We start from the raw sequence: 26,045 nt of genomic DNA, 5'->3' as shown, positions 1-26,045 counted from the left end.
GTGTGTGTACATATATATAGATATATCTGTGTGTGTGTATGTATATATATGTGTATATATACATGTGTGTACATATATGTACAGATGCATATGCATAGAGAATGGTGACATCTCAAAACAATGAGGTAAAGTATGGGTTTTTCAATAAAATCTTAGAATAAGTCAGTCTTATTGTAGGTATGTGTGTATAAATAAACAAATCCCAGGTGGAGTAAAATAATTAATATAAAAAAGTACTAGGAGCAAGTGAGAGAACCACAAGGTCGTCATTAGTTTAGGAAATAAGCTGACCCAGACCAAGGCAGAGCCAGTCAGCAGTGCCAGCAGGTAGCGTGATGTGCGCTTTGCAGACGTCCTGGCGTCTTGCTGGCAATGGAGGGTAGAGATGGGAAGGGATGCGATGGCAAGAAACACCCTAGTAGGAGCTTAATCAAAAAATGATTGTTTTATTGCTAATTTGTCTATTCACTCCAACTGTCAGAATTCATCAGTTAATATTATAATAATTCATAATTAGCCGGAACATGAGCAAAAATTTAAAATTTGCTTAACAGAAAACAAGAAATTGAGATTCAAATAAATGGAATGGTCTTTAGGATTAGTTTGCATAACACCTTCTAAGAGACAAAACTTTCATTCAATTTACTCTTCAAACAAATATTTATTGAGTATCTGTACTAGGCATTGCTCTAGGTGCTGGAGACTCAGCAGTGAATAATAATCCCTCACGTTACATTTTCGTTGGGAGATAAACAATAAACATAAATGAGGGGCACAGTACGTCAGATGGTACGGAATACTATGGAAAACAGTACAAACAGGGCAGGAAAACAGGCATGAAAAGGGATTAAGAGTGCCAGATTGGGAGAGGGGTTGTAATATTAAGGGAGTCAGAGGACTCACTGAGAAGGTGGTGTAGAAGCACAATTCTTTGAGTGAAGGGGGTAAAGGGAGCAAGTTAGGTGGATACTTATGGAGGCAAGAGCAAGCCTGGCATATTAGAGGAAACAGAGGCCAGTGAGGCCAGAGGAAGAGAGTCAGGCGTCTGGGGAAAACTGTGTGGGGTCTGTATCTAGAGGTCCCTGGAAGGACTTTGGCTTTTATCTAAGTGCTATGTTACTGGAGAGTTCAGAGCAGAGACGAGACATGTTCTAACTCGTTTTAAGAGGATCACTCTGGCTGCTGTGCTGGGCGAAGATGGGATGGGGGAGGGGGGACGGGTGGCGGCAAGAGTGGAAGCATGGAGCCCAGGCAGGAGACTTTGACAGAAATTCTGGAGAACGGTGACAGTGGCCTGCACTAGAGTGGCAGAAGTAGAGGTGTTGAGACATAACTGGATTCTGATTATGGCCCTTTGATGGCAGAGGCCACAGAATTTGCTACGGATGGATTTAAGAAAAATAAACTAATCAGGACTGCTCTCAGGGATTTTGGTCTGAGAAAATGGAAAAATGGAACTACTAATCTTGCAACTATTGAAATTGTGAAGGCTGAGAGAGAAACAAACATGTTTGGAGGAGAAAAAACAAAAACGTGTCACTGAAAAAATGAAACACGCTAATATATTACTTTATTGTTGCACTAAATATAAAATAGGTAATTTTTCTATTTTTTGGTTTTTACCTGAATGAAATAAAAAAAAGTCATAAGGTACTGAACCATTTTTTAAACCGAGTTTTGTTTAAAAAGTGCCTTAAAAAACCAAGGAATTTAAACTATTCAGAAATGTGTAATCAGAAACATAATTGTAGTAAAGACTGAGTTAACTGCTAGTCTATTAATAACAATTTCTATGAACTAGCTCTTGCATGCTTTGACATTAAAAAACTGGCAGTGTAAAACCTTTGGGAAGGGATCTTGTGAAGGACGTGCTAGTCAAGGTCTTGCAGTGAATGACTATTTACATCTCTTCAACATTAAGGCAAACCTATTCATAACGATGGTTTCAAGCACTAACACACACCAAAATGCCCAATGAACTGTCAAAGAAAGCTAAAATTATTTCAGTAATATTATGTGTAAAGTCACAATACCTAGGCCCAAACAGTGCTGGGTAAGAGAGAACTGACTACCTCCGTAATCTGCACCTAGTACCTGAAACATTTTGGTGGGAAGGATTAAATGAGGGTGATGTATGTACAACCATTTAGAAACCTATAAAGTGTCCAAGAAAGGCAAGTAGTAGTAATTTAGTAGTAATTTACCAAACACAAAGACAATTAGATTTTAAAAAAAAAAAAAGAGCCCTAAAGAGGTTGAATGAGTTCTTCAAAGGCATACAACTAGTTGGTAGCAGATACTAGAACATAATGTTTTCTTCCTGGTCCTAAGAATTCAGCTTCCCCAGGAAGGCTTCACTCGAGTGGGACTCAAGGAGAAAAAAATTCTCACATACGAAGGTAGGTGCTTCATCTATTATTATATCATATCAAGACATTCTTCTAAAAATAGCCAAATTCCTACCCACTGAAAAGCACACACATAAACAATGATTTTTTGAGATCTGTTTCATAGTAGTTCCACAGATGTTTACATTCAATATAACTACGTCTTTGAACCATTGTAACAAGGCAATGCCCGTTATATTTGGATTTCGTATTATTTATGCTCGTCTGAGGTTACATCTTAATTTTTTGGTTTTTAAAATAATTTATATTTTCATGAGAACGCAATAAAACCTAGTTTAGAGAGGTTAAAATTACACAAGTTTAAAAGTATGACACACTGTACCATAAACACCACAGAATCTAAACGTCTGAAAGGACCATGGAGGTCATCTGGCCCAAGCTTCTAGTCAGTCTTAATTAATGTTTATTCATATAATCAGATTATGAACAGAATTTCTGGAGGTATTACTACTATATTCCTTACTCCTGTATTCAGCCTTCTAATCCCTAGCCCCTCACATTTCCCTAATAACAATGTTACATATAACTCAGATAAGATAGGCTTGAATCTTCTAATTAACCCCTATCAAAGATACGGTTAGAAATACAAAATTCTCCTTTTGGGTTTTTTGGATTTCTTAGTTTTTTTCCTTTTAATTTTTTCTTCCATATCGTCTAGGGCCTAAGGCATAATAATCTAATTCTGGCATCAGAAACCACTGCAAACTCACTTACCCTTTAGTCCGATTTTATATTTTCAGTGTAAAGAGGTTGACCTGAAAAAAAGATTATCTAGATTCTACCCTGTCCCCTCTACCATGACCAAAAAATAACATCTTATCAACCATTAAATATATTAGTCAGGAGAGGACTTAGTCTCCCACCTCCACTCCATACACTTAAAAGTTCCCATATATTTTTGGTGTTTAAAAAAATGGAAGTGTGATCTTCTGTCTTGAGGTTGGTAGAGTCCTGAACATATTTAGATGGGGTTTTAAACTCACCTTAAATACAACAAAACCACATTTAACACAGACTTTGGTCTTGCACTTGGGACCAATTATCATACAGTAGCTGGGAGAAACAGTAAGAGGAACCAGTTTCTTCTCTTTCCCAAGCCAGTTTATTTTTTTAGTTTCTAAGTTATACTGTTAAATTTGAGTAACATAATGGTATATAACTGAATATACACATAGGTAAGTATAAAAGCAATTTACGTTTTCGCCTCTTAGTCGCCACCTCGTCATGTAGATGAATTCCATAGTATGATCCTTCCCCATAATTTCACCATTGCACAGCACATCCAACTTTAAAAAGAACAGTTACAGATCCATTAACATATGTAATTTTGAATTCATAAGTGTTTTATACATTTTCTTTCAAATTTCAAAAAAGATTCAAATAGTTATAACAAAATAGAAGTATTATCCATTATTTAAAAAGAACACTGAATATTTTTATTAAAAGCACTGGTCCATCCCGTAAGTATTAACAATTCAGCTATAAGTAACATGAAGCCCTGTTTGTCTTCTCCCACATACCTATTACCTATATCTCAAGTTCACACACATAATTCTGAAATGCAGTCTAACCTTTCTTAGTCCATGTCTCTGTGCAACCTTTGAGGTTTTAGACATAATTCTGTGACTGCCTCTTACTGAAGGAGAAGAACATGTGGAAACCTCACAGTTCCTCACAGCACCTTTGCCTTATGAGTTCACCTCTCAGAATCCTTTCACCTTCCCAAGATTTGAAAGAGCTGCTTTCCCCTCATTAGTTAGTATTCAAAGAGGGACAAATGAATGTGGGGGCCTTTGAGGCCTATGAGAATTTCTGGTAATTACTGATAGTAAAGTTGGCAGAACAGCTAGGACCCTGCCACAGCCTGTGTCCCCCAGAGCTCTCCAGCCTCTCTGCTCTGCTTGGTTGGTGACTTGCATCATACTTATGGGACCCTCTTCTCACCTTGCACAGAACTTTAAAAAAAGATTCTTTTTATCAATGCTCACTTTTGCTCTAGAGCTGCAGGAACCAAATAACCCCCCAAATCCTTAAGAAGGCCACAGGAACTGTGGCTATGATTTGCTATGATGTACTAATTCAACAAAGCATAATTAAACAAATGTTTATCATAGATCCCTATAAATCAACATTTTGGCTTAAAATGCAAACCAATAGGATTTAATCTAAAGTGTTGAAAGGGGGAAGAAGAATGGGCTTTAAATTTAGACAAATTACTAGCTAAATTATATTGATTTTTTGATGATTCATATGGACCTCAAAATGTTTTTCAGACATTTTATTTTTAAAAGCACAAAGCAGATAAATTTTTTTTCTGCTTTTTCTCCCCAAATCCCCTCAGTACATAATTGTATATTTTAGTTGTGGGTCCTTCTAGTTGTGACATGTGGGATGCCGCCTCAACGTGGTCTGACAAGCGGTGCCATGTCTGTGCCCGGGATGTGAACCGGTGAAACCCTGGGCCACCGAAGTGGATCGCGTGAACCTAACCACTTGGCCACGGGGTCAGCCCCAGCAGATAATTTTATTTTCTTTATCTTGCCTGTAAAATAAATTCACAAGCAAAGAAGTAAAAGGGACTTACCCTAGGATTAATTTCTAATCAGGTATACTCCTTCTATTATTGTCACTTAAAACTGAACTACCCTGCCCCAATAAGCAATGCTGTTACAGAAGCTTCAGGTGTCAAGTGTTTCATCAAATCACCCGCCTAAATGTTGGGCATCAAAATAAGGGGGTATCAGTAATTACTACTCAACATCATAGGGAAAGTCCTCTGCATTGGGACAGATAAGGAGATGTCTGTGCATTGAGTCCCTTCCCCTCCGTCTTTTTCTGTAGAGAAATATAATATGTGCCAGCAGTAAGACTATCTGAGAGCAATAGTTCTCTCACCTCTAACAACTTCCTGAAAACCAGAAAAAAACTCAATGAGTCACACTTAAAAGGAAATAAAACTGGTGTGGCACTTTGCAAGAACAGAATAAAGCACAAAACCAAATCATAAGAACAATTTCATTTTCCATTTTCACTGTTGTTGAATGTATAAATTGTTATTATCCTTTACTTTCACCAAGTATATAGGGCTTTGATTAACTTTCACCATTTTTTTCCTAAAATAAAAGTTGCCATCTCTGGAAATTTTTTAAATTTGTGGGACCAAACCATAATAAGAATTTTTAATCCAAGGATTAGTCATCTGAGAGAAATTTTTAAGTAAGTTCAGGATCAGAGGCTTTCTCAAAATACAGATTTAATACCCATCAATGCCTATGTTCAAATCCTATCTTATCTATGATAACTGTTCATATTAATATTACTGGACATAAGCCTGAAAAACTATGTTGCCTTTGATGTCTTCATTTATTTAGGAAACTACCCTTGGTCTTTAGTTTTTTTAGATGCTACTACTGGAACCCAAGGGGGAGGAAGAAGAAATTGATACAGTTGTAAGACTGCCATTTGGGCAGGTGAGAAACGGTAGCCACGTTTCCGCCTCATGTGACAGCCATACTCCTAGGATCACAAACATTCTCTAAACATTGAACACTTTACAAGCTGTGTAGTGATCAGCATCAGGGCAATTTCTCTCTCTTGTACAGAAACTTGTAAATTCTGTTTATGCAGATATAGTATGTTGTTTTTACCTAGTGATAAATAATATTACTTTTGCATGTCACAGAACTAAAGGAACACTATTTATGAAATTCTTTTTGATAGAAAGACTATTTTACACTGAAAAGGAAGTCTATAAAGAATTGGGAAAAATGGATCTCAAAGGTCTCACATAAAAAGAAAAAGGACACACCCTAAAGTATGCTGGCATTAAAAATAAAAAAGAATCCATTTAGGTGGGATTCTTATTTTGAGAATACTTAATGGTAAGTTATTTAAATATCTCCTCTATTTATAAAACACTAAATGCATTAGTATCATGTTTTAGTCAAGATGTTAAATTTGAAAATGCAGATTACATAAATAGAATATTACATTCTAAAAATTAAATTTTTAACATGAAAATAACCAGTTTCCACAAAAATTAATTTAAAATATATTCTCAGTTAATTTTTACTTCTTTTGTTAGAATTTTACTTGAGATCAGAATTATCAAAATGATTAAGGTTAGATTATTAACTTACCTCATAAGAACTTGGAAGTTTTAGTTTTAAACTTAGAAATTTTTTAATAGTTCCCACAGTTACACGTGTAGAACACCGAATGAATTTCTTCATTAAACCCTAAGGGAAATAGAGATTACTAATTAAAATATTCTACCTTGCTTTTAATGAAAATGCAGGTGTCATTTCTACCATCATTTTGAGTATTTTCAAAATGTATTCTGAAAATGTTTCAATTTACAGTTCTTTAGTAACTTGTGAGTAAAAATGTTCCTAATTCTTGGATACTTACATGATATTCTTCAAGAATGTACTAGGAAAATCCTGGCAAATAGACAATTGCATACCTTTAGACATTTTGGTAAAGAACACATCATGAGTTTAACTGAAAATAAAAAAGAGGTCATAAAAAGCACATAAAATATTTTATTATATAATGTTATTTCTGAAAGCATTAGGGGCATTAAAAAAAAAGTCTCATAACTTTTAAATATTTCAAAAAACAGAAACGATTTCAAATGGGGCTCTAAGGAGCCCTAGAGTTCAATAGAGAGAGGCCAGTTAGGCCACAACATCCCCAGCAACTAAAGTCATATAGAAGGGACTTTTGGTTGGGAAGAAACACACCCAGCAGTGTCTGATGGGCTGTGGCGGTACTTTACTGGCAAGACAACATTCCATATGCCTTGATTTTTCTCATTTCATTAGAAGCACTAATTCACAGTATAAGCCTGAACATCACTAAATCTAAGAACCAATCCAGAATGGACACCCAAACTGAAAATGAGTAAAAATGAGATTGTAGGTATGATAAACACAAACCAATTGTGAAACAAAATTATATCCCCAAACCTAAAAAGTTATCAATACTAAAACAAAAACCAGTAATTTAATCTTTTAAACATATTAAGTATTACTTCTAAGTATAGGAAATTAGGTCAATAATTTGGAAATGTTCTTAAATTCATTAAATCAAAAGTAGAACTATCCAGTCAATATATATTTCCTAGCAAATGTATTCCTAGCAAAGAACAACAAAAACAAATCTACAAATGATACTTGGTCACAATTCAGATGGTAAAGTATCCATTAAAAGAAAACAGAAGTTAAAGGTTACATCTGAAGCAAAAGATACTCTACCCATTCAAACGGGAAGACTGACATTCGACACCATGAAAACGAAGGGATAAATATACGCAGAGATCTTCTGTTTTCTGTTCTCATCATCTCAACTACACCAAGGTTTCCTATTTTCTTGCTCCAAACAGCTTATAAAGAATTGTTAGCACATTTTATAGGTCTCAGTTAAGTTAGAGAGTAATGTGACGGTAACGGAAGACCTTCTAAGTGTATTCTCATCTGCAGAGAAACCTCAGGTTGTTGAAAGAAACTGCAGAAATGACCATGGCATCATTACTCAACATCCCTCAGAAAGTATTAATAATTACAGAGGTGTCAGAAGAGTTAAGATTTTAAAAACTAGGCAAAGGTTTGTTTCTGGAATTTATAATTCAGTAAAGTTTGATATCAATCTCTAACAAAATTCCGGCCTGGATTATTTAATATTTGATTTGTAACTACTTAGAAAATAAAAATATAACAATTTTGCATTCTCTCTCTATAGAAAATTTGTAATTATACCAAATTAACTGTTATTTTCTAGCTAGATACACCTGGGAATTCTGACACAGACCTCTGAAAAGTAAGTGACACATTTTAAGAGGGGAAATGACAACTAACAGTGCTCAGTAGAAGAGGAGGAAGAGGTGGGGAGAACATTAAAGAGAGGCCCCTACGGGCAGTGCTTCTCCCCTCCCGTTTCATCTCCTAACACGGAGAATGGCAACACCTGTGCTACGCACGGGGCTGGGAGCAGACTGCGGCCTGTGGCAGATGTGCAGTGCAGCCCAGGCTCTGCCCAGCTGCCCTGAGGGAGTCGACCTTTCAGGCACACGGGTATATCTGAAGAAATATTATGTGGAAGAAGATTTGTTTTGTCTTTCAAGTATGTTACCTTTCCCTTTCAGGGCACAATTCCCTTGCCTTCCAACCTGTTCCTTCCACCTCAGGCCAGAAAAGGAACAGTCCAAAAAAGGCCCCTTTCTGCTTCTAAGGTGGCTATCCTAGAGGCTTCTCTGCTCTTTATCCCTTTGTTTTACCAGAGTTAAAAACTAGATCTGAAATCAGATAGGGTCCATGTCGCAAGTTAGATGGGGTTCCTGTTCTAGGATACAATTCAACAAATTCTAGTTCTTATTATAATGATTATTGAGTTTTTTGTTTGTTTGATTTTTATTTTAAAAATGCAAACCCCTTACAATGTGTTTTTCCTCTCATCTTCAGAATGGTATGGTTAGTATCTCCACCAGCTAAAGCAATTGTCAAGCTTGACTGACTTTTTAAAAATTGAAATACAATTCAAATATCATAAGAGTTACCATTTAAAGTGTACAATTCAATAGTTTTCAGTATGTTCACGAGGCTTTGCAACCATTACTACTATCTAATTCCAGGACATTTTCATCACCCCATACAGAAACTCCACACTCACAGCACTCATTACTCATTCTGCCCTCTCCCCAGCCCCTGACAACCACTAATCTACTTTCTGTGTCTATGGAATTGCCTACTCTAGCTATTTCATACAAATGGAATCATACTGTGGCCTTCTGTGTCCAGCTTCTTTCACTTAGCAGAATTTTCCACGTTCATTCATGTTGTAGCATGTATCAGTATTTCATTCCAGTTTATAACTGGATAATATTCCAATTACATTTTGTTTATTCATTGGTTGTTGGACATTTGGGTTGTTTTCACTTCTTGGCTATTAGGAATAATGTACATAATGATGAACACTCATGTACAAGATTTTGTGCAAACATGTTTTCAATTCTCTTGGGTATATATATTTAGGAGTGGAATTGTTGGGTCATGTGGTAATTTTACGTTTAACTTTTTGAGGAACTGCCAAGCTGTTTTCCATAGTGGCTGCACCACTTTACCTTCCTACCAGCATGCATGAGGGTTCCAATCCACATCCTACCCAACATTTGCTACTTTCCCTTTAAAAAAAATTATAGCCATCCTAGTGGGTATTAAGTGGTATCTTGTGATTTTGATTTGCATAGCCGTAATGACTAATGATGCTGAGCATCTTTTCATGGCCATCTGTATTTCTTCTTTAGTGAAATGTCTATTCAAATCCTTTGCCCACTTTAAAAGTAAGAGTTCTTTATATATTCTCGAGACCAAAGGCTTATTAGGTATGTGACTTGAAAATATTTTCTCCCATTCTGTAGGTTGCCTTTTCACTTTCTTGATAGTGTCCTCTAATGTACTAAAGTTTTAAATTTTGATAAAATCTTATTTTTTTCTTTTGATGCGTGTGCTGATGGTATTATTTCTAAGAATTCACTGCCAAATCCAAGGTCATGAAAATTTATTCCTATGCTTTCTTCTAAGAGTTTTATAGTTTTGGCTGTTACATTTAGATATTTGATCCATTTTGAATTAATTTTTGTATATAGTATAAGGTAGGGATACAACTTCATTTTTTGAATGTGGGTATGTGGTGGTTCTAGCACCATTTATTGAAAAGACTATTCTTTCCCATTGAATTATCTTGGCCCCCATGTCAACAGTAAATTCATCATAGATGTATGGGTTTATTTATGACTCTTAATTCTCTTTCACTGTTCTACATGTCTACCCTTATGCCAGTATCACACTGTCTTGATTGCTTTAGCTTTGAAGGAAGTTTTGAAATTGGGACTTTGAGTCTTCCAACTTTGCTGTTCTTTCTCAAGATTGTTTTGACTATTCCAGACTCCTTGGATTGCTATAAGACTTTTAGGATCTGCCTGTCAATTTCTGTAAAGAAAAGGCAGTTAGAATTTTGGTTAGGGTTTTCATTGAATCTGAACAGCAATTTGGGCAGGATGGCCATTTTAAAAATATTGTCTTCCAACCCATGAACATGGGATATATTCCATTTATTTATTTTAACGTTTTGTAGTTTTCTGTGTACAAATCTAATGCTTTTTTTTTAGTTAAATATAGTCCTAAGTATTTTATTCTTTTTGATGCTATTGTAAATGGAATTGCTTTCTTAATTTCATTTTTAGATTGTCCATTCCAAGTTTATTCCTGAGTCTTGTATCCTGCAACCTTGCTGAACTTGTTCATTAGCTATAATAGTTTTTCTGTGGATTCCTAAGGTTTTCTATCTACAAGATTCTGCCATCTGTACATAGTGATACTTTTACTTCTTTTCCAGTCTGAATGCCTTTAATTTCCTGTCTAAGTGTTCTGCCTAGAACCTCCAGTACAATGTTGACTAGAAGTGGTGAGAGCAGACGTCCTTGTCTTGTTCCTGATCTTAGGGGAAAAGCTTTCAGTCTTTTACCATTAATTGTGATGATAGCTGTGGATTTTCTGTAGATGCCTTTCATCAGGTTGAGGAAGTTCCCTTCCATTCCTAATTTGTTAAGTGTTCTTACCAAAAAAGAATGTTGGATTTTGTCAAATGCTTTCTCTTTGTCTACTGAGATGATGTGATTTTTCATCCCTTTATTAATATGCTGTATTACCACTGATTAATTTTCATATGTTGAACCAACCTTAGTCATGGGGTATAATCCTTTTTTTATATGCTCCTGGATTCAGTTTATTAGTATTTTGCATCTGTATTCATGAAGAAAACTGGTGATAATTTTTAAACTCTTTTTTGCAATTTTTATTGTGGCAAAAAACCTATAAAATTTACCATCTTAACCATTTTTAAGTATACAATTCAGTAGTGTTATGTACATTCACATTGTTGTGAAACAGATCTTCAGAATTTTTTCATTGTGACAAACTGAAACTATACTGGTTAACAACTCCCCCAGCCCCTGGTAACTACCATTCTACTCTCTGTTTCTATGAATTTGACTAGATAGCTCAAGTGGGATCACGCAGTATTTATCTCTTTGTGACAGGCTTATTCCACTTGGTATAATGTCCTTAAGTTCATCCATGTTGTAGGATACGCCAGGATCTCCTTCCCTTTAAGGGTGAATAATATTCCATTATATACCATATTTTGTTTACCCATTTATCTGTTGATGGACATTTGGATTGCTTTCACCTCTTGGTTACTGTCAATAGTGTAGCTATGAACATAAGTGTCTATCTCCTAAAGGCTCTGCTTTCAATTCTTTTGGATATATATCCAGAAATGAGATTACTAGATCATACGATAGTTCTCTGTTTAATTTTCTGAGGAACCTCTGTACTGTTTTCCATAGAAGTTGCACATTTTACAATTTCACCAATGGTGCACGTGAGTTCCAATGTCTCTGCATCTTCACCAACACTTGCTATTTTGTTTTGTTTTGTTTTTGATAGTAGCTATCCTAACAGGTGTGAGGTGATATGTTATTGTGGTTTTGATTTGCATTTCTCTGATGATTAGTGACGTTGGGCATCTTTTCATATGCTTTATAGTCATTTGTAGATCATCTTTGGAGAAATGACTATTTAACTCCCTTGCCCAATTTTTAATTGGATTATTTTTTTGTGTGGAGTTGTAGAGTTCTTTACATATTCTGGATACTAACGCTTTATCAAATATACGATTTACCAATATTTTCTCCCATTCTGTACGTTGCCTTTTCACTTTGTTGACTGTGTCCTTTGATACATGAAAGTTCTTTTACTGTGCTGTCTTTGGTTTTGGTATCAGCAATACTGGCCTCATAGAAGGAGTTGGAAAGTGTTCCCTCCTCTTCTATCTTTTGGAAGAGTTTATGAAAGATTGGTATTAATTTTCCTTTAAATATTTGGGCTCTTCTTTGTGGGGCCTTTTTTTTTTAAAAAAAAATTACTAATTTCATCTCTTTGCTTGTTATAGTAGGTCTATTCAGATTTTCTGTTTCTTTTTGAGTCAGTTTTGCTAGTTTGTGTCTTTCTAGGAATTTTCCATTTCAACTAGGTTATCTACTTTGACAGAATACAATTGTTCATAGCACACCCTTATTATCCTATTTCTGTAAGGTTAGTAGTACTATCCTTTCTTTCATTCCTGATTTTAGTAAGTTGAGTCCTCTCTTTTTTTCTTTAGTCTGTCTAGCAAAAGATTCGCCAATTTTGTTGATCTTCTCCAAAAACATACTTTTGGATTCATTAACTTTCCTTTTACCCTCTAGTTCATTTTTTCCCCAATCTAATCTTTATTAATTCCTTTCTTCTGCTTGCTTTTAGTTCTTCTTTTTTGTAGTTTAAGGTAGAAGACAAGGTTATTAGTTTAAGATGTTTTTTCTTTTTTTCTTTTATGAGGAAGATTAGCCCTAACTATTGCCAATCCTCCTCTTTTTGCTGAGGAAGACTGGCCCTGAGCTAACATCCATGCCCATCTTCCTCCACTTTATACGTGGGACGCCTTGGACCACAGCATGGCTTTTGCCAAGTGGTGCCATGTCTGCACTTGGGATCCGAACCAGTGAACCCTGGGCCGCCAAGAAGTGGAACGTGCAAACTTAACTGCTGCGCCACTGGGCCGGCCCTAAGATGTTTTTTCTGTTTTTAGTTTTTTTGGCTGGGAAAGATTTGCCCTGAGCTAACATCCATTGCCAATCTTCCTCTTCTTTTTTTTCTCCCCAAAGCCCCAGTACACAGTTGTATATTCTAGTTGTAAGTCCTTCTAGTTCTTCTATGTGGGATGCCACCACAACATGGCTACTGACCGACGAGTGGTGTGGTTCCGTGACTGGGAACTGAACCTGGGCCACCAAAGCAGAGCATGCTGAACTTTAACCACCAGGCCATCAGAACTGGCTCTCTTCCATTTTAACGTAGATACTTATAAGTATAAATTTCCCTCTAAACACTGCTTTTGCTACGTCCCCATCAGTTTTGGTATGTTGTGCTTTTATTATGTCCAAATATTTTCTAATTTCCCTTGCGATTTCCTCTTTGATACATTGTTTATTTAGGAGTGTGTTGCTTAATTTCCACACGTTTGTGAATTTTCCCAAGTTTCCTACTGTTACTAATTTCTAATTTTACTTCCTTGAGGTTGGAGAATTTACTTTGTATGATTTGAATCCTCTTAAATTTACTGAAACTTGTTTTGGGGCCTAACATATGGTCTATCCTGAAGAATGTTCCATATACACTTGAGAAAAATGCATATTCTGCTGTTGTTGGGTAGAGCATTCTATAGATGTCTGTTAGGTCTAGCTAGTTTTAGTACTGTTCAAATCTTCTATTTCCTTATTAATCTTTTTGTCTAGTCATGCTGTCCATCATTGAAAGTGTGGTATTAAAGTCCCAAGCTATTTCTGTTGAATTGTCTACTTCTCCCTTCAATTCCGTCACTTTCTGTTTCATATATTTTGGGGCTCTGTTGTTAGGTGCATTTATGTTTGTAACCATTATATTTTCTTGATGGATTAACACTTTTATCATCATAAAATATCCTTGTCTCAAATAATAATTTCTGCCTGAAAGTCTATTTTGTGTGATATTACTACAGTCACTCCTGCTCTTTTGGTTACTGTTTGCATGGTATTTCTTTTTCCAATCTCCTACTTTCAAACTATCTGTGTCTTTGAATCTAATGTATGTCTCTTGTAGATAGCATATAGTTGTATTAAGTATTTTTAGCCATTCTGCCAATCTCTGCCTTTAATTGGAGAATTTAATTCATTTCCATTTAATGTAATTACTGAGAGGGTGATTTATATCTGCCATTTTGCTATTTGTTTTCTACATGTCTTGGTCTTTTGTTCTCTATTTTTCAATTACTGCTTTATTTTGCGTTAAAGAGATATTTTCTAGCATATCATTCTAATTGTCTTGTCATTTCTTTCACTATATATTTTCAAGTTACTTTCTGATTTCCCTAAAGATTACAATTATCATCTAAATTTACAACAATCTAGTTTGACTTAATACTATTTTAATTTCAATAGTATGCAAAGATTTGCTCCTATATAGTTCTGTTCCCCTCCACCCTTTATACTGTTATTATCACAAATTACATCTTTGTACTTCTGTGCCCATCAACACAAATTTAGTTATTGATTTATGTAGTTGTCTTTTAAATCAGGACAAAAAGTGTTACAAACAAAAAATACATTTATTTTGTCTTTTATATTTACCTGTGTAGTTACCTTTACCAGTGCTCTTTATTAATTGATGTGAATCTGAGTTATGGTCTAGTGTCCTTTCATTTAGGCCTGAAGGATGCCCTTCATTATTTTTTGCAGAGAAGGTCTGGTAGTGACACATTCTCTTAGTTTTTGTTTTTCTAGAAATATCTTAATTTCCCTTTCCTTTGGAAGGATATAGATTTTTGATGGACCAAGAATTCTTGGTTGACGGTTTTTTTTTCTTTCAGCACTTCACATACATCATCCTACTGCCTTCTGGCCTCTCTGTAGCTTCTGATGAGAAATCAGCTGCTAATCTTATTGACAATCCCTTGTAAGTGATGAGTCACTTCTTTACTGTTGCTTTCAAGATTCTCTCTGTCTTTCAATAGTTTGATTATGACGTGTGTACCTTTGAATTTGAGTTTATTACACCTGGAGTTTGTTGAGCTTCTTAGATGTTTAACGTTTTTCATCAAATTTGGGGAGTTTTTGGCCATTTCTTCAAATATACTTTCTGCCCCTTTCTCTGTCTCTTTCTTCTTTTGGGACTTCCATTATGTGTATGTTGGTAAGTTCGATGGTGTCTGACAGGTCTCTGAGGATCTGTTCATTTTTCTTCATTCTTTTCCTTCTGTTCCTCAACCTGGATAATCTCAATTAATTTATCTACAAGTTTTTGGGTTTTCTATGAATCAAATCTGCTGCTGAACCTCTCCAGTGAATGTTTCATTTCAGTTATTGTACTTTTTCAACTCCAGAATATTTTTAAAAATAACTTCTATTTCTTTATTAATATTCTCTCTTTGGTGAGACTGTTCTTATACTTTTATTTAGATGTTTAGACATGGTTTCTTTCAGTTCTTTGCATACATTTAAAGTGGATCGTTTAAAATCTCTAGTAAGTCCAATGTCTGGGCTTCTTCAGGGACAGTTTCTATTTACTGTTTCTCTTTCTATATATGGGCTATCTTTTCTTGTTTCTATGTATCTCATGATTTTTTTTTGTTGAAACTAGGCATTTTAAATAATATAATGTGGCAACATTGGAAATCAGATCCCTGTTTGCCCCTCAGGGTTGGTTGTGGTGGCTGTTTCTTGTTCTTTCTCTTTGTTTAAACATTTTCCTAAACTAATTCCGTAAGATCTGTATTCTTTACAGTATATGGCCACTGAAGTTTCTGTCTAGTGGTTGGCTAATAATTGAACAAGAGATTTCCTTATACACTTAGAACCAATAAGTCTCCCAGTCTTTGCTGAGGGACTCTGTATGTGTTTTGGGGTATACTTCCAACACTGAACCAGGTTGTTGACAACTCTGCCTTATTTTCACTTCCTGCTTGTATAGATACTCAAGGTCAGCCATATATTAGGACCTACTGATGTCTTTCCTGAGCATGTAGACAGTCCTATGTATGTGCTTAACTTTCTAGATTTCCAGGAATATGTTAGAGCTTTTCAAAGCCCCCATAAACTCTGACACCTGTAGACATCTCATTCTCTAGCCTTTCCTTTTAAGTTTTTTGGTTAAGTTTATCATTTGCTCCAAATGTTATCTATACTTCAGGTAGTCATGAAGTAAAAACAGTTGTCTGTAACTGGTTTTGACAAATGCTCCCCTGCCCTCCCAGCAGCACAGAGAAGGTCTTTTTTTCAATTGGGCAAGCTCCAAGCCAGGTCTAATATAGACAGCCTTGTCAAGTTGGGTATTCCAGGAACCACCAGACAGGTCAAATAATGATAATAATTTGGCAATCAGACTTTGAAAGAACTCCATCTCTTTTAACTCCCTTTGGTGCCTGAGAGGCTGCCATGGGAAAGTGGGTTGTTATTTTTCAAGGCTATTCCAGAGCTGGATAGTGGGGGATGGGACTAAGGCAAATTAAAATGCCAGAAAGCTCACTGTTGTCACCAAGAGTCAGCCATTTTTCTTGATTACATGCTCCAGGGGTTTCTGCAAGCCTTTGGCTAATCATCAGATTTCTGAAAAAGTTGATCCTGAAAGTTTTTGCCAGTTTTTTCACTGCTTGTATGGAAGAGCAAACTTTTGGAGGTGTTTACTATTTTCACCGCCTTCCTGCTCTTGACTGACTTTTGAATTACAAAAGCAATAGATCTACTGTATAAACTATATATGCAAATACTCCACCACCACATTTGAGAATCACATCCTACTGCAGAGGAATGAGCTGGCTGAGAAGGCTATAAAGGAACATAGATATTGTTTCTCTGCCTTTAAGGAGTTTATAATCTAGTTTCAAGAACAAGACACACACCAAAAAAAATAAAAGACAATATCAGTGCCTGGTACATTTAGGAACACAATAAATACTGACTTTAACTAATAAATTAAGCACCAATTGAATGATAAATGCAAGTTCTACAGAATTTCAGACAAGGGATTCACTAGGGTAGGAAAAGCATCACAACCAACAGAGGTCTCTCCTTGGGTCTTGACAGAAGCATAGGACAGTGGTGAGAAGAGAAAAGAATATGCTAAAAAGGAATGACTTTTAAATATTCTTAAAACGAGCCTTTATATTCTGGATGCAAGTACTTTGTCAGGTATAAGTGCCAAGATATATGCTAACACTCATATATAAAGCAATAATCATTTGTCTTGAGAGGAATGTTCACGGATGAGTATAATAGGAGATAAACTTATCAAGATAGGAGCTAGTGAAAGGCCTTGAATGCTAATACAAGCAGTTAACACTTGATTCTATAATCAGAAGGTGGCAAACTGTGGTGAAGGCCCACAAGCCAAATCTGGCTGGCCACTTATTTTTTAAGTAAAATTTTATTGGAACACAACCATGCCAGTTCATTCACTATTGTCTATGGCTGCTTTAGTGCCACCTTGAATAAGCTGAGTAGTTGCAACATGGACCATATGGCCCACAGAGCCTGAAATATTTACTATCTGACTCTGATATTGGCCATGACTCTGGCCCTCACCCTCTGCCTTGCAAACACTCAGACTGCAGCCTCAGCCTTAGATAACAGAAGAGAAATTAAGGGTACAGAAACCACTTAAGAGACTGCTTTTAAAAATCTAAATATAAGGTGAACAGCACTAGACTGAGAGAAATTTTGCAGGATTTATGACTAGTTGAAGGGAAACAGTAAAAGGCTGAAGACGACTTCAGTTTTCAACTTGTACGATTGGTTGAAAGATAGTAGTGATAACTAAAGTTGCATGTTTGGAGTAAAGTTAGGTGAAAATATAATGAATTTGTCTTTAAACATGTTAAGTTTCAGATGTTAGTGAAATTCCTAACTGGGATACTTAAAAATAGTTAGAGATATAATACTTCATCTTGGGAGGGATGGCAGGGCTGAAAATGAGGATTTAAAAGTTCTTTTGCACAGCTGAAGCTACAAAAACGGAAGTGATCTCCTAGGATGAATATGGAGGAAGAATAACTGAGTGGAGCACTAGGTATTGGGAGACACTCACATACATCAAGCAGAAGACAGAAAGCAGAGCCAGTGGAGACAGGGTAGGAAGGGCCAGAGAGGGAAGGTGTGAATCGCAGTAGCAAAGTCAAGTCATGGAAGCTATGAAAGTTGTTTTAAGAAAGAAGACACTAGGGTGAAGAAAAGTCTATAAAGGAAAGAGCGAATGGATAAAAGGTCAACTGGAATGGTGAATATCAAAGATTTCAAAAAGAGGAGAGTATCAAGCTAGGGAGTAGTAAATTTTTCAGATGAATTTCTAAAATTAAATGCATTATAACTTTCATACTAGAAATCCTGCAGAGAAGAAAAGATATCCAGCCTTTCTACTGACTTAATTTTTACTTCAAGATATTAACTCATGTATTAGAGAACTAAAGGATGATCACAACTTCCAAAAAGGGGATTACAAAAATGACTGGCTAGAAGAGAGAAATGTAAGATTATTAAAAACCCACACAAAAGACTTACAAAAGGCAAGGGGACTGCACCAGAGCATAAAAAACAAGAGAGAAGTCTGGAAGGACAAATGGGTATGGTGACCAATTCTCTAAAGACTGCTGTGCATTACTACACGCCTTGTCCAACCAGCCCCTTTTAACTAAATCAATCATCTTATTGTATTATAACTGTTTAAGACCTAACCAAAGTTCCTTGAGTGAAAAAATTTTATTACTTATACCTTCACTGTCTAATATCTACACAGTGAATAAATACTCATTGAATTGCTACGCTCATAGTCTTTGTTGCATGATGCTGGGAAAACAATCTGATTTCAAAAATTATGTTTTTAATTTCCTAATAGAAAAATGCCATTAAATGTATTAGTAAAAAATTCAACACACTGGCCTACAGATTACACACAGGAAGTAAAAGAAAATAAGAGACAGTGAATACAAGTATTTGAATGAAACATGGAATACAAAGACAGAAATGTTCTCAATGGCTGACGTGCTTGGACTAAGTGACAAAAATCTATTTGAGAGCTAAAGTAGTAAACATTTATAATGAAAATGAAAGTTACTTGCAAGAAAAATTCTTTGGCTTTTAAATGCTGTTATTTAAATAATAAAGTGAAAACTAAGTAGGGTGTTTTAAACTCTCTAGTATAAAGACTCTTTACAAAAAGGCAGAGAGGGAAACAGGATTAGAATTGCAGCTTCTACAGGAAATATCTGAGAGCTTTTAAGGACTTTAAAAGTTCACAGGTACTTTACAACATCCAATTTTACTTCAAACCCAATTAATTATATTTCTCATAAAACATATTAGCCATGACATGAATAGCTTGTTGCACTGTAAATATAAATGAGAAAATTATTAGAGGGTGAATAAAAGGGTTGGAGAGACAGCCTGACATGAAATGATCTGACTGTGAGTTGGTCATCACACTTAAAAAGGGAGAAACAGTGTCTACGAACTCCCAACAAAGGTATAAAAGGAGGTGGATAGAGAAACAGAGGTGTGATTCTCAGCATTAGCCACTAGGTGGTAGCATTGGACCAGGATGTTTCAGTTGCCAGGGGTGGAAATCAGGTGCCTGGAGGAAGCAATTGCTTGGACATTCCTGGGTATTCTGTCAGAGAAGGGCATTCTATTTGATCATGTTAATAAAAACTACAAAAGCAAACATTTTGAAACATTAGGAAAATTCATCAAGTTATCAAAGATGTACTATAAAATGGTTATAAAAATACAACTGTACCCATCCACTCACCTTTACTACATTGTCCCCTGATTGTCCATTATTTCGTAAACAATCTAGACATATAGCAATTTGTGGGTCACTTCTGTGATAGTCTTTATCATCTTGATTTTCATCACCTTCTTCATCTACTTTAGGTCTGTCAACTTTTGAAGTATCATCTGTATAATTTAAATAAAACTAAGTTAGAACTCGAAGTTGATTTTAAAGTTAACAATATAGTAATCATCAAAACAAAAATCAACTTTAAAAAACATTTCTTAACAGTTTTTGACGAAGAATACCTGAAAACTTTAGTATCTTTAAAATGTTCCAATCAACTCAACAATAGGAAATATTTAAAAAAAAACCCATCAGCTACTTATTAACAAGCCTAAGATTTCTAGGCTCACTGGGACATCCAAATGAAATCTGGTCACAAAAATGATTGCAATTAGTCAATCAGAGCACTTAAAAAGTAGACAGGATATAAAAATACTTCCAAATTCTCCATATAGTCAAATTTAAAAACAAGTACTCTTTCCAAACTATAAAATATTCTCTAAGTTTTAAAAATTTCATCAGCTAGTGAAGTATGAATAGAATGAATTAGCTTTTTTAACACGTAAGTAGCTACGTAATATGCTAAAACTCCATTAAAGAAATCTGAATAGCATACTTTGTATTATATACAAATGTATTTAACCCATGAAATACCTGTAGCCTATGTATAATGCAACTATATTTGTTGATTCATTCATTTCTTGAGTGCCTTTAACTTATACATGCATTGTGCTAGGCCTGAGGGAACAATATTGAAACAAGGCTGTTATCATCCTCACCCTCATAGTGGTCAGGGTGTAGGAGGAGATACAAGCAAGAAAAGGAAACAGACAGATGGAGAAGTGTCATAAGGACTTTGATGGACGAGGTAAAATAGACTATGTGGGCACATGTAAGAGAGGTAATAAACCCAAACTTTGGGGTGAAGCAGAGATTCAGGGAAGATTTCCAGATGAAATATCTCTAAGCTGAAACTTGAAAGAATAAGCCAGGCAAGCATTACAGTGTTAAAAAAAAAAGACAAGTTAGCTCCTCTTTCAATGCCTGTAGTAAAAGCATTAGAGTTGTATCATAAAGGGTAGGTGGGTTCTCTTTCTTCTGCATTCTTTCTTCTATGTATTTAGATGGAACTCATGTAACAGGAGCTGCCTTTTATGAACCAAACTCTTAGCTCCAAGAAAAGATCCAAATGCTCCACCCAAACTAAAGACCAAATATTATAAAATACTTTTAAAAGGGAGAAATAATGGGAAAGGGGAGACAAACACCAAGTAGGCCTGTGTTTCTTCACAAGTCAGTCTATAAAATACAGAGTCATGGACTAAACCTACCATATGGCTTCTGACGACGATTCCCTGGGCTCCTGTCCTCTTGAAAAGGTAGTCAAAAACTGAAACATTTAGTCAACTTTATATTATCTATATTTTTACTATAACACTATTGTCTAAATTTACACTTGGGTAATTTACACTTGGGTAAAACAAGCCTTTAGTTAAGTCATTTTTTGTCAGGCTTGGCTTCTTTGCCCATTTTGTTGTTATAGCTCAAAAATAATCCCTTGTTGCCTTATTCCAGTCACTCAAAACTATTCTCAAACCTCCCCTGCTATAGGAAGCCAGTCCTGCATAGTTAAGTTGAACTAATAAACTATGATCTCCATTTTACAGATGAAAAGAGAAAGACAGCATTGTCTCATCCATCTTAATGATGTATAACTGACAATTTTATAATCTTAATCTTAAAATTAAGCTCACAAGTGAGCTTACAAAAACACACATACATCCTTGAAAGATTTCAATGGTATTTAGGCCATCTTGAAATAAACCTCGTATTACATAACAATGGGAAACAAGACTACTTCCTTATCATTTCAGATATATTATACTTTTTCCCCCTTTGTGTGAATTATATACATACTAAAAGACTTTGCCCAGTAATGTTTGCCACTTTGCTGGCAAACAGTAAAAATTACTGATTGCTGAGTCTCCTAAGACCCAGAAGAGAAATCTGGACACTTAGCATAGGCGATGAGGAAAATTCCCACAGCACCTAGAAATATTTTCCAAATCCCAGGATACATAAATGTGTATCATCTGAGCACCCGTCATGAAAACTTCATTCCAGATTATCAGAGCACAGCAAAGTCCCCTGATCTGTTTCTCAGCCATACCTCTGTTTCCTCTCCTATTAAAACAAACATATAAAACGAAATAAACAAAATAAACAAAACAGAAAACCCCTCACTGTTTATCTGCAGGCTATGGCTATTTCTTACTTAATTTTCCTTTAGCTCTCCAGCAAATATTGTTATAATCAGAAGTCAGTTTTCTGTTTTATTTCCTTTTTCTCTTCCTGAAATCCAATTTCCTCTATTTCCAATTATCTTCAACTGGAGTGACTCCAGCTTTACACACGTTTATATAAGATTGTATATAAAAGGCTCATAATGAGAGAAAGGTTCATAAATGTAAATAAAGGGGTATATTAATTTTGTACAGGAGAAATTTGAGTTTGAAGAGAGATATTAGCCCACCAAAGCTACAAAAAGCTGACCATTTTGAAAGATTCTATCAGCTACAGAAGAAAAAGTCACCTTGTCCATTTTCTTGAGGCTTATTTTTCTTCCAAAATTCAGATTCACGCTCAAGTTCTTCTAATGTAAAAGAAAAAAAAGAAGTATAAAAATAATAGAATTATGAAATCTTTAATAGAAATTTTGATTTCATAAAACACAAAAATCTCCAAGAAACCAAGGAGCAACTTACGTTCTCGTAGTCCAGGGACCAGTTTAAATATGATTTCCTCTAACGTATTGTCCAACCTTTCAAAGAGGAAAAAAGAGAATATACTAACAACGAAGACATCAAAATCCAACATGTAAACAGTTTGAGATCTGTATCTTATATGTATTAAAAATATAGAATATACACAATTTTAGCACATCTACTATACCAAATTTCTCTGCACGTGGAGCATACCTTTCCCACAGTGGTAGACTGATTATAAAAATGGTCCCAGTCCCCAGCTCTCTATCTACAACCTTGGAATGCGACTTTGAAATTCTTCCCTTGATTAAGGGATGGAGACTATTTCACCACCCCAAGAATATGGGCTGACCTTGAAACTGTTTTTCTCCCTCATGCCCTTCCTCTTGGCTCAATTCCCAGATTATTTACTGATAGTACTTAAAAGAAGTAGTACTTCTCTTCTTAATACTTTTGTTATTATCAAAGAAATATATATACATAATTTACAAACCATAAAACTTAGATTAAAATACAACGTTCTCTTGCCCCACACTCTCCGTTCCTGATTCCTACAACCCCAGAGGCAACCACTTTCAAATCCAACCTGCTGCTTCTAGTATTTACTTTCATATTTATATATATATAATGATATATAATATATATTATATATTATATATATACAGTGACGCTTTTTCTGCTGTCTAGATGTTTCTGACTTTCTTTTACGGAAGATAAAGGTTTTCTCTAATACCATACTGCAAACATACACTTTTCCCCTACTCTCATCTTCCTGATGTCTTAGTACCATTTTTTATTTAATAATCAGTGTCTTTTACTCTGAGTGAAATGGGGAGCCACTGTAAGGTTTTGCTTAGAGAATTGACATGCCCTGGCTTAGCTTTAAAAGGATCATTTTAATGACCATGTTGAGAATACGCTGCACATAGCAAGGCAAGGGTAGAAGAAGAGAGAACAGTCGGAAGGTAATCTGAGTGGTCCAGGTAAGAGATGGTAGCAGTAGAGGGGGTTAATGGTTCGATATAAAGATATAAAGAAATGGTTATATCCCAGAAATATTTTGAAGGAGGATCCAGCAAGATTTGCTGATGGATTGGATATAGGGTGTGAGTTAAAGAGTAGAGCGTGACTCTTAAGATTTCTGACCTGAGCAACTGGAAGAATGGAGTTGTCATTAACTAAGAGAGGGAAGACTAAGAATACAGCAGGTTTGCGGGGAAGGGTAGATTGGGAGTTTTGATTTTGGACACGTTAAGTCTGTTAGTCATCTTAGAGAAGAGAGAAAGTTGGCAGATGCATATAGAAGTCTGTGATTCAAGGGGAGAAGTCTGGGCTGGAGATAAATGTGTGGTAGTCTTCAACATATTGAAGGTATTTAAAGCTGAGAGACAAGACAAGATCACTTAAGGGAGAGAGAAAAGTAGAGGACCAAGGATTGAGCCCTGGAGCACCCTAACATTGAGAGATCAGGGAGAAGAGGAGGAACCAGCAAAGGAAACTAAGAAGGCACAATCAGCAAAATAGAAGGAAAATCCAGGAGCATGGCGCTTGGAAGCCAAGTAAAGAAAGTGTATCAAAGAAGTGATCAGCAGTGTCAAATGTTGTTCATGGGTCAAGTAAGGTGAAGGCTGAGAAGTGATGGTTGGATTCAGCATCACGGAGGTCATCAGCCTTGACAAGAGCACTTTCAGTAGAGCTGTGAGGCAAGAACCTAACTGGATTGTTTCAAGAGAGAAAAGGAGGAAGAAGAATTAGAAACAGTGAGTATCGACAACTCTTTCAAGTTTTGCTACAATTGGGAGTAAAGAAATGCAGTGGCAGGTGTTAGAGGAGGTACAGTCAAGGTTTCTCTTTTGTTTTGATACGGGAGAAATAATGGCATGTTTGAAGAGGATGATCCAGTAGAGAGCACAAAGTTAATGTAGGAGAATGGGGTGGAGGAGGGATTGCTGAAGAAATGTTCCTGAGCAGATGAGAGGGAATGGGATCTAACAGCATAAGATAAGAGATTGGCTTTAGATAGGAGCATTGACAGATCATCTGTAGAAACAGGCAGAAAGGCAGAGTACACACGAGTGCAGATGCGGGGGGTAGATGTGGTCGTCAGAGTCTGTGGAAGTTTTTCATTGAGGAGAAAATGTTTATCAGCCAAAAGTAAGCATGGAGACAGGGGATGTAGGGGCTTGAGGAAAGAAAAAATGTGTGTTGTCCAGGACAGTGAGAGAATAAATGGACTAGGGAAATGCAGTATGACTCCTGGCAACCTTAAAGGCACAGCTGGGTTGTAGTTATGAATGTGAAGGGGTGGGGTTCTGTGTCTCTCCAGCCATGGGTGCAAGCGCAGAGGTGGTGGACAGCTGGATTTAACCAGAGTTGTGGTTGTACCAAATAATTTTGAGTTAAGTGAGAGAGGGACAAGGGGATTGAAGGTACATGCAAAGGTGTGGCTTTAACGATTGACCGTGGATTAAATCAATCCTAAATTGGATTAGGAGGACAGAAAGGACATCAAATTGGTGAGGGAGGTCTCAGAGGGACAGAAATGAAACCAGTTTATTCCTGGTATGTTTACACATAGTGAGAAGAGATTCTTTTAGAGAATTTGGAAATAGGTACATAGAAAATGAAGAAAAGAAAGCAAATTACTAACTCCAGGGAGAGAAAAAAGTTGAATGAAGGGCTATCTATAGTATATGTGATTAACTTCCTCACAGCCATTGATTCTTTGCTCAAATCTTACCTTCTCGACGAGGCCTATCCTCACCATTTTATTTAAAATTGCAATGTGTCCCTCCTTTCACACTCCGGATCCCTCCTTACCTGCAGCAGTTTCTCTTTTTTTCCCTTTGCACTTTCTAACATTTCATAAAAGTTATTTATTATATGGTTTATTGCTTGTCCATCCCTACAAAAATATTAACTCTACAAGGGCAAAAATCTTTATCTATTTTGCCCACTAATTGACCTCAAGCACCTAGGAATGATGCCTGGACACAGGAGGTGTTCAGCAAATATTTGTTGAATGAATGATGCCCACAGAGAGTTCTCCATCCTCCTCCTACTATTCATATCAGTGATGTCCAATAGAAATATAATGTGAGTCAAATATGTAATTTCAAATTTTTCTAGTAGGCACATTAAGAAAAGTATTTTAGGTTTTATGTAAAATTCATTTTAGTAATGTTTTGTTTAAAATATATTTAATAATGCATTTATTCATTTTTATTTACTCAATAGAGTTTTATTTAATGGGAAAGTATTTATACTGTTTCAGTTTTTAATTTAAATTAAATAAAAATTCCATTCCTCAGGTGCACCAACAACACTGCAAGTGCTCAACAGCCAGATGTGGCTAATGACTACCACTGTGGACAGCACAGACATAGACTGCTTGTTTTCTGGGCCTACTCCAC

At 35.8% G+C, this 26,045-nt stretch overlaps 1 protein-coding gene across 4 annotated transcripts in view; it reads right to left on the bottom strand.

Annotated features, from left to right (window-relative positions):
• The window catches only part of PCGF5 (polycomb group ring finger 5), a 117,624-nt gene that overhangs the window by 16,103 nt on the left and 75,476 nt on the right, over positions 1-26,045 (bottom strand). For all 4 annotated transcript variants that reach the window (XM_046652667.1, XM_046652666.1, XM_046652668.1 and 1 more), the window contains exons 4-8: positions 22,633-22,688; positions 22,461-22,520; positions 19,838-19,986; positions 6,548-6,646; positions 3,605-3,694 (exon numbers count right to left, since the gene is read on the bottom strand). In XM_046652667.1, the coding sequence (XP_046508623.1) occupies positions 3,605-3,694; positions 6,548-6,646; positions 19,838-19,986; positions 22,461-22,520; positions 22,633-22,688 (454 nt within the window). The remainder of the gene's footprint in view (positions 1-3,604; positions 3,695-6,547; positions 6,647-19,837; positions 19,987-22,460; positions 22,521-22,632; positions 22,689-26,045) is intronic.

This window comes from Equus quagga, chromosome 2 (genome assembly GCF_021613505.1).
Source record: "Equus quagga isolate Etosha38 chromosome 2, UCLA_HA_Equagga_1.0, whole genome shotgun sequence".
In the NCBI taxonomy this organism is placed as follows: Eukaryota; Metazoa; Chordata; class Mammalia; order Perissodactyla; family Equidae; genus Equus; species Equus quagga.
The sequence above is the reverse complement of the archived record's forward strand: the minus strand, read 5'-3'. Positions and strand labels throughout refer to the sequence as shown.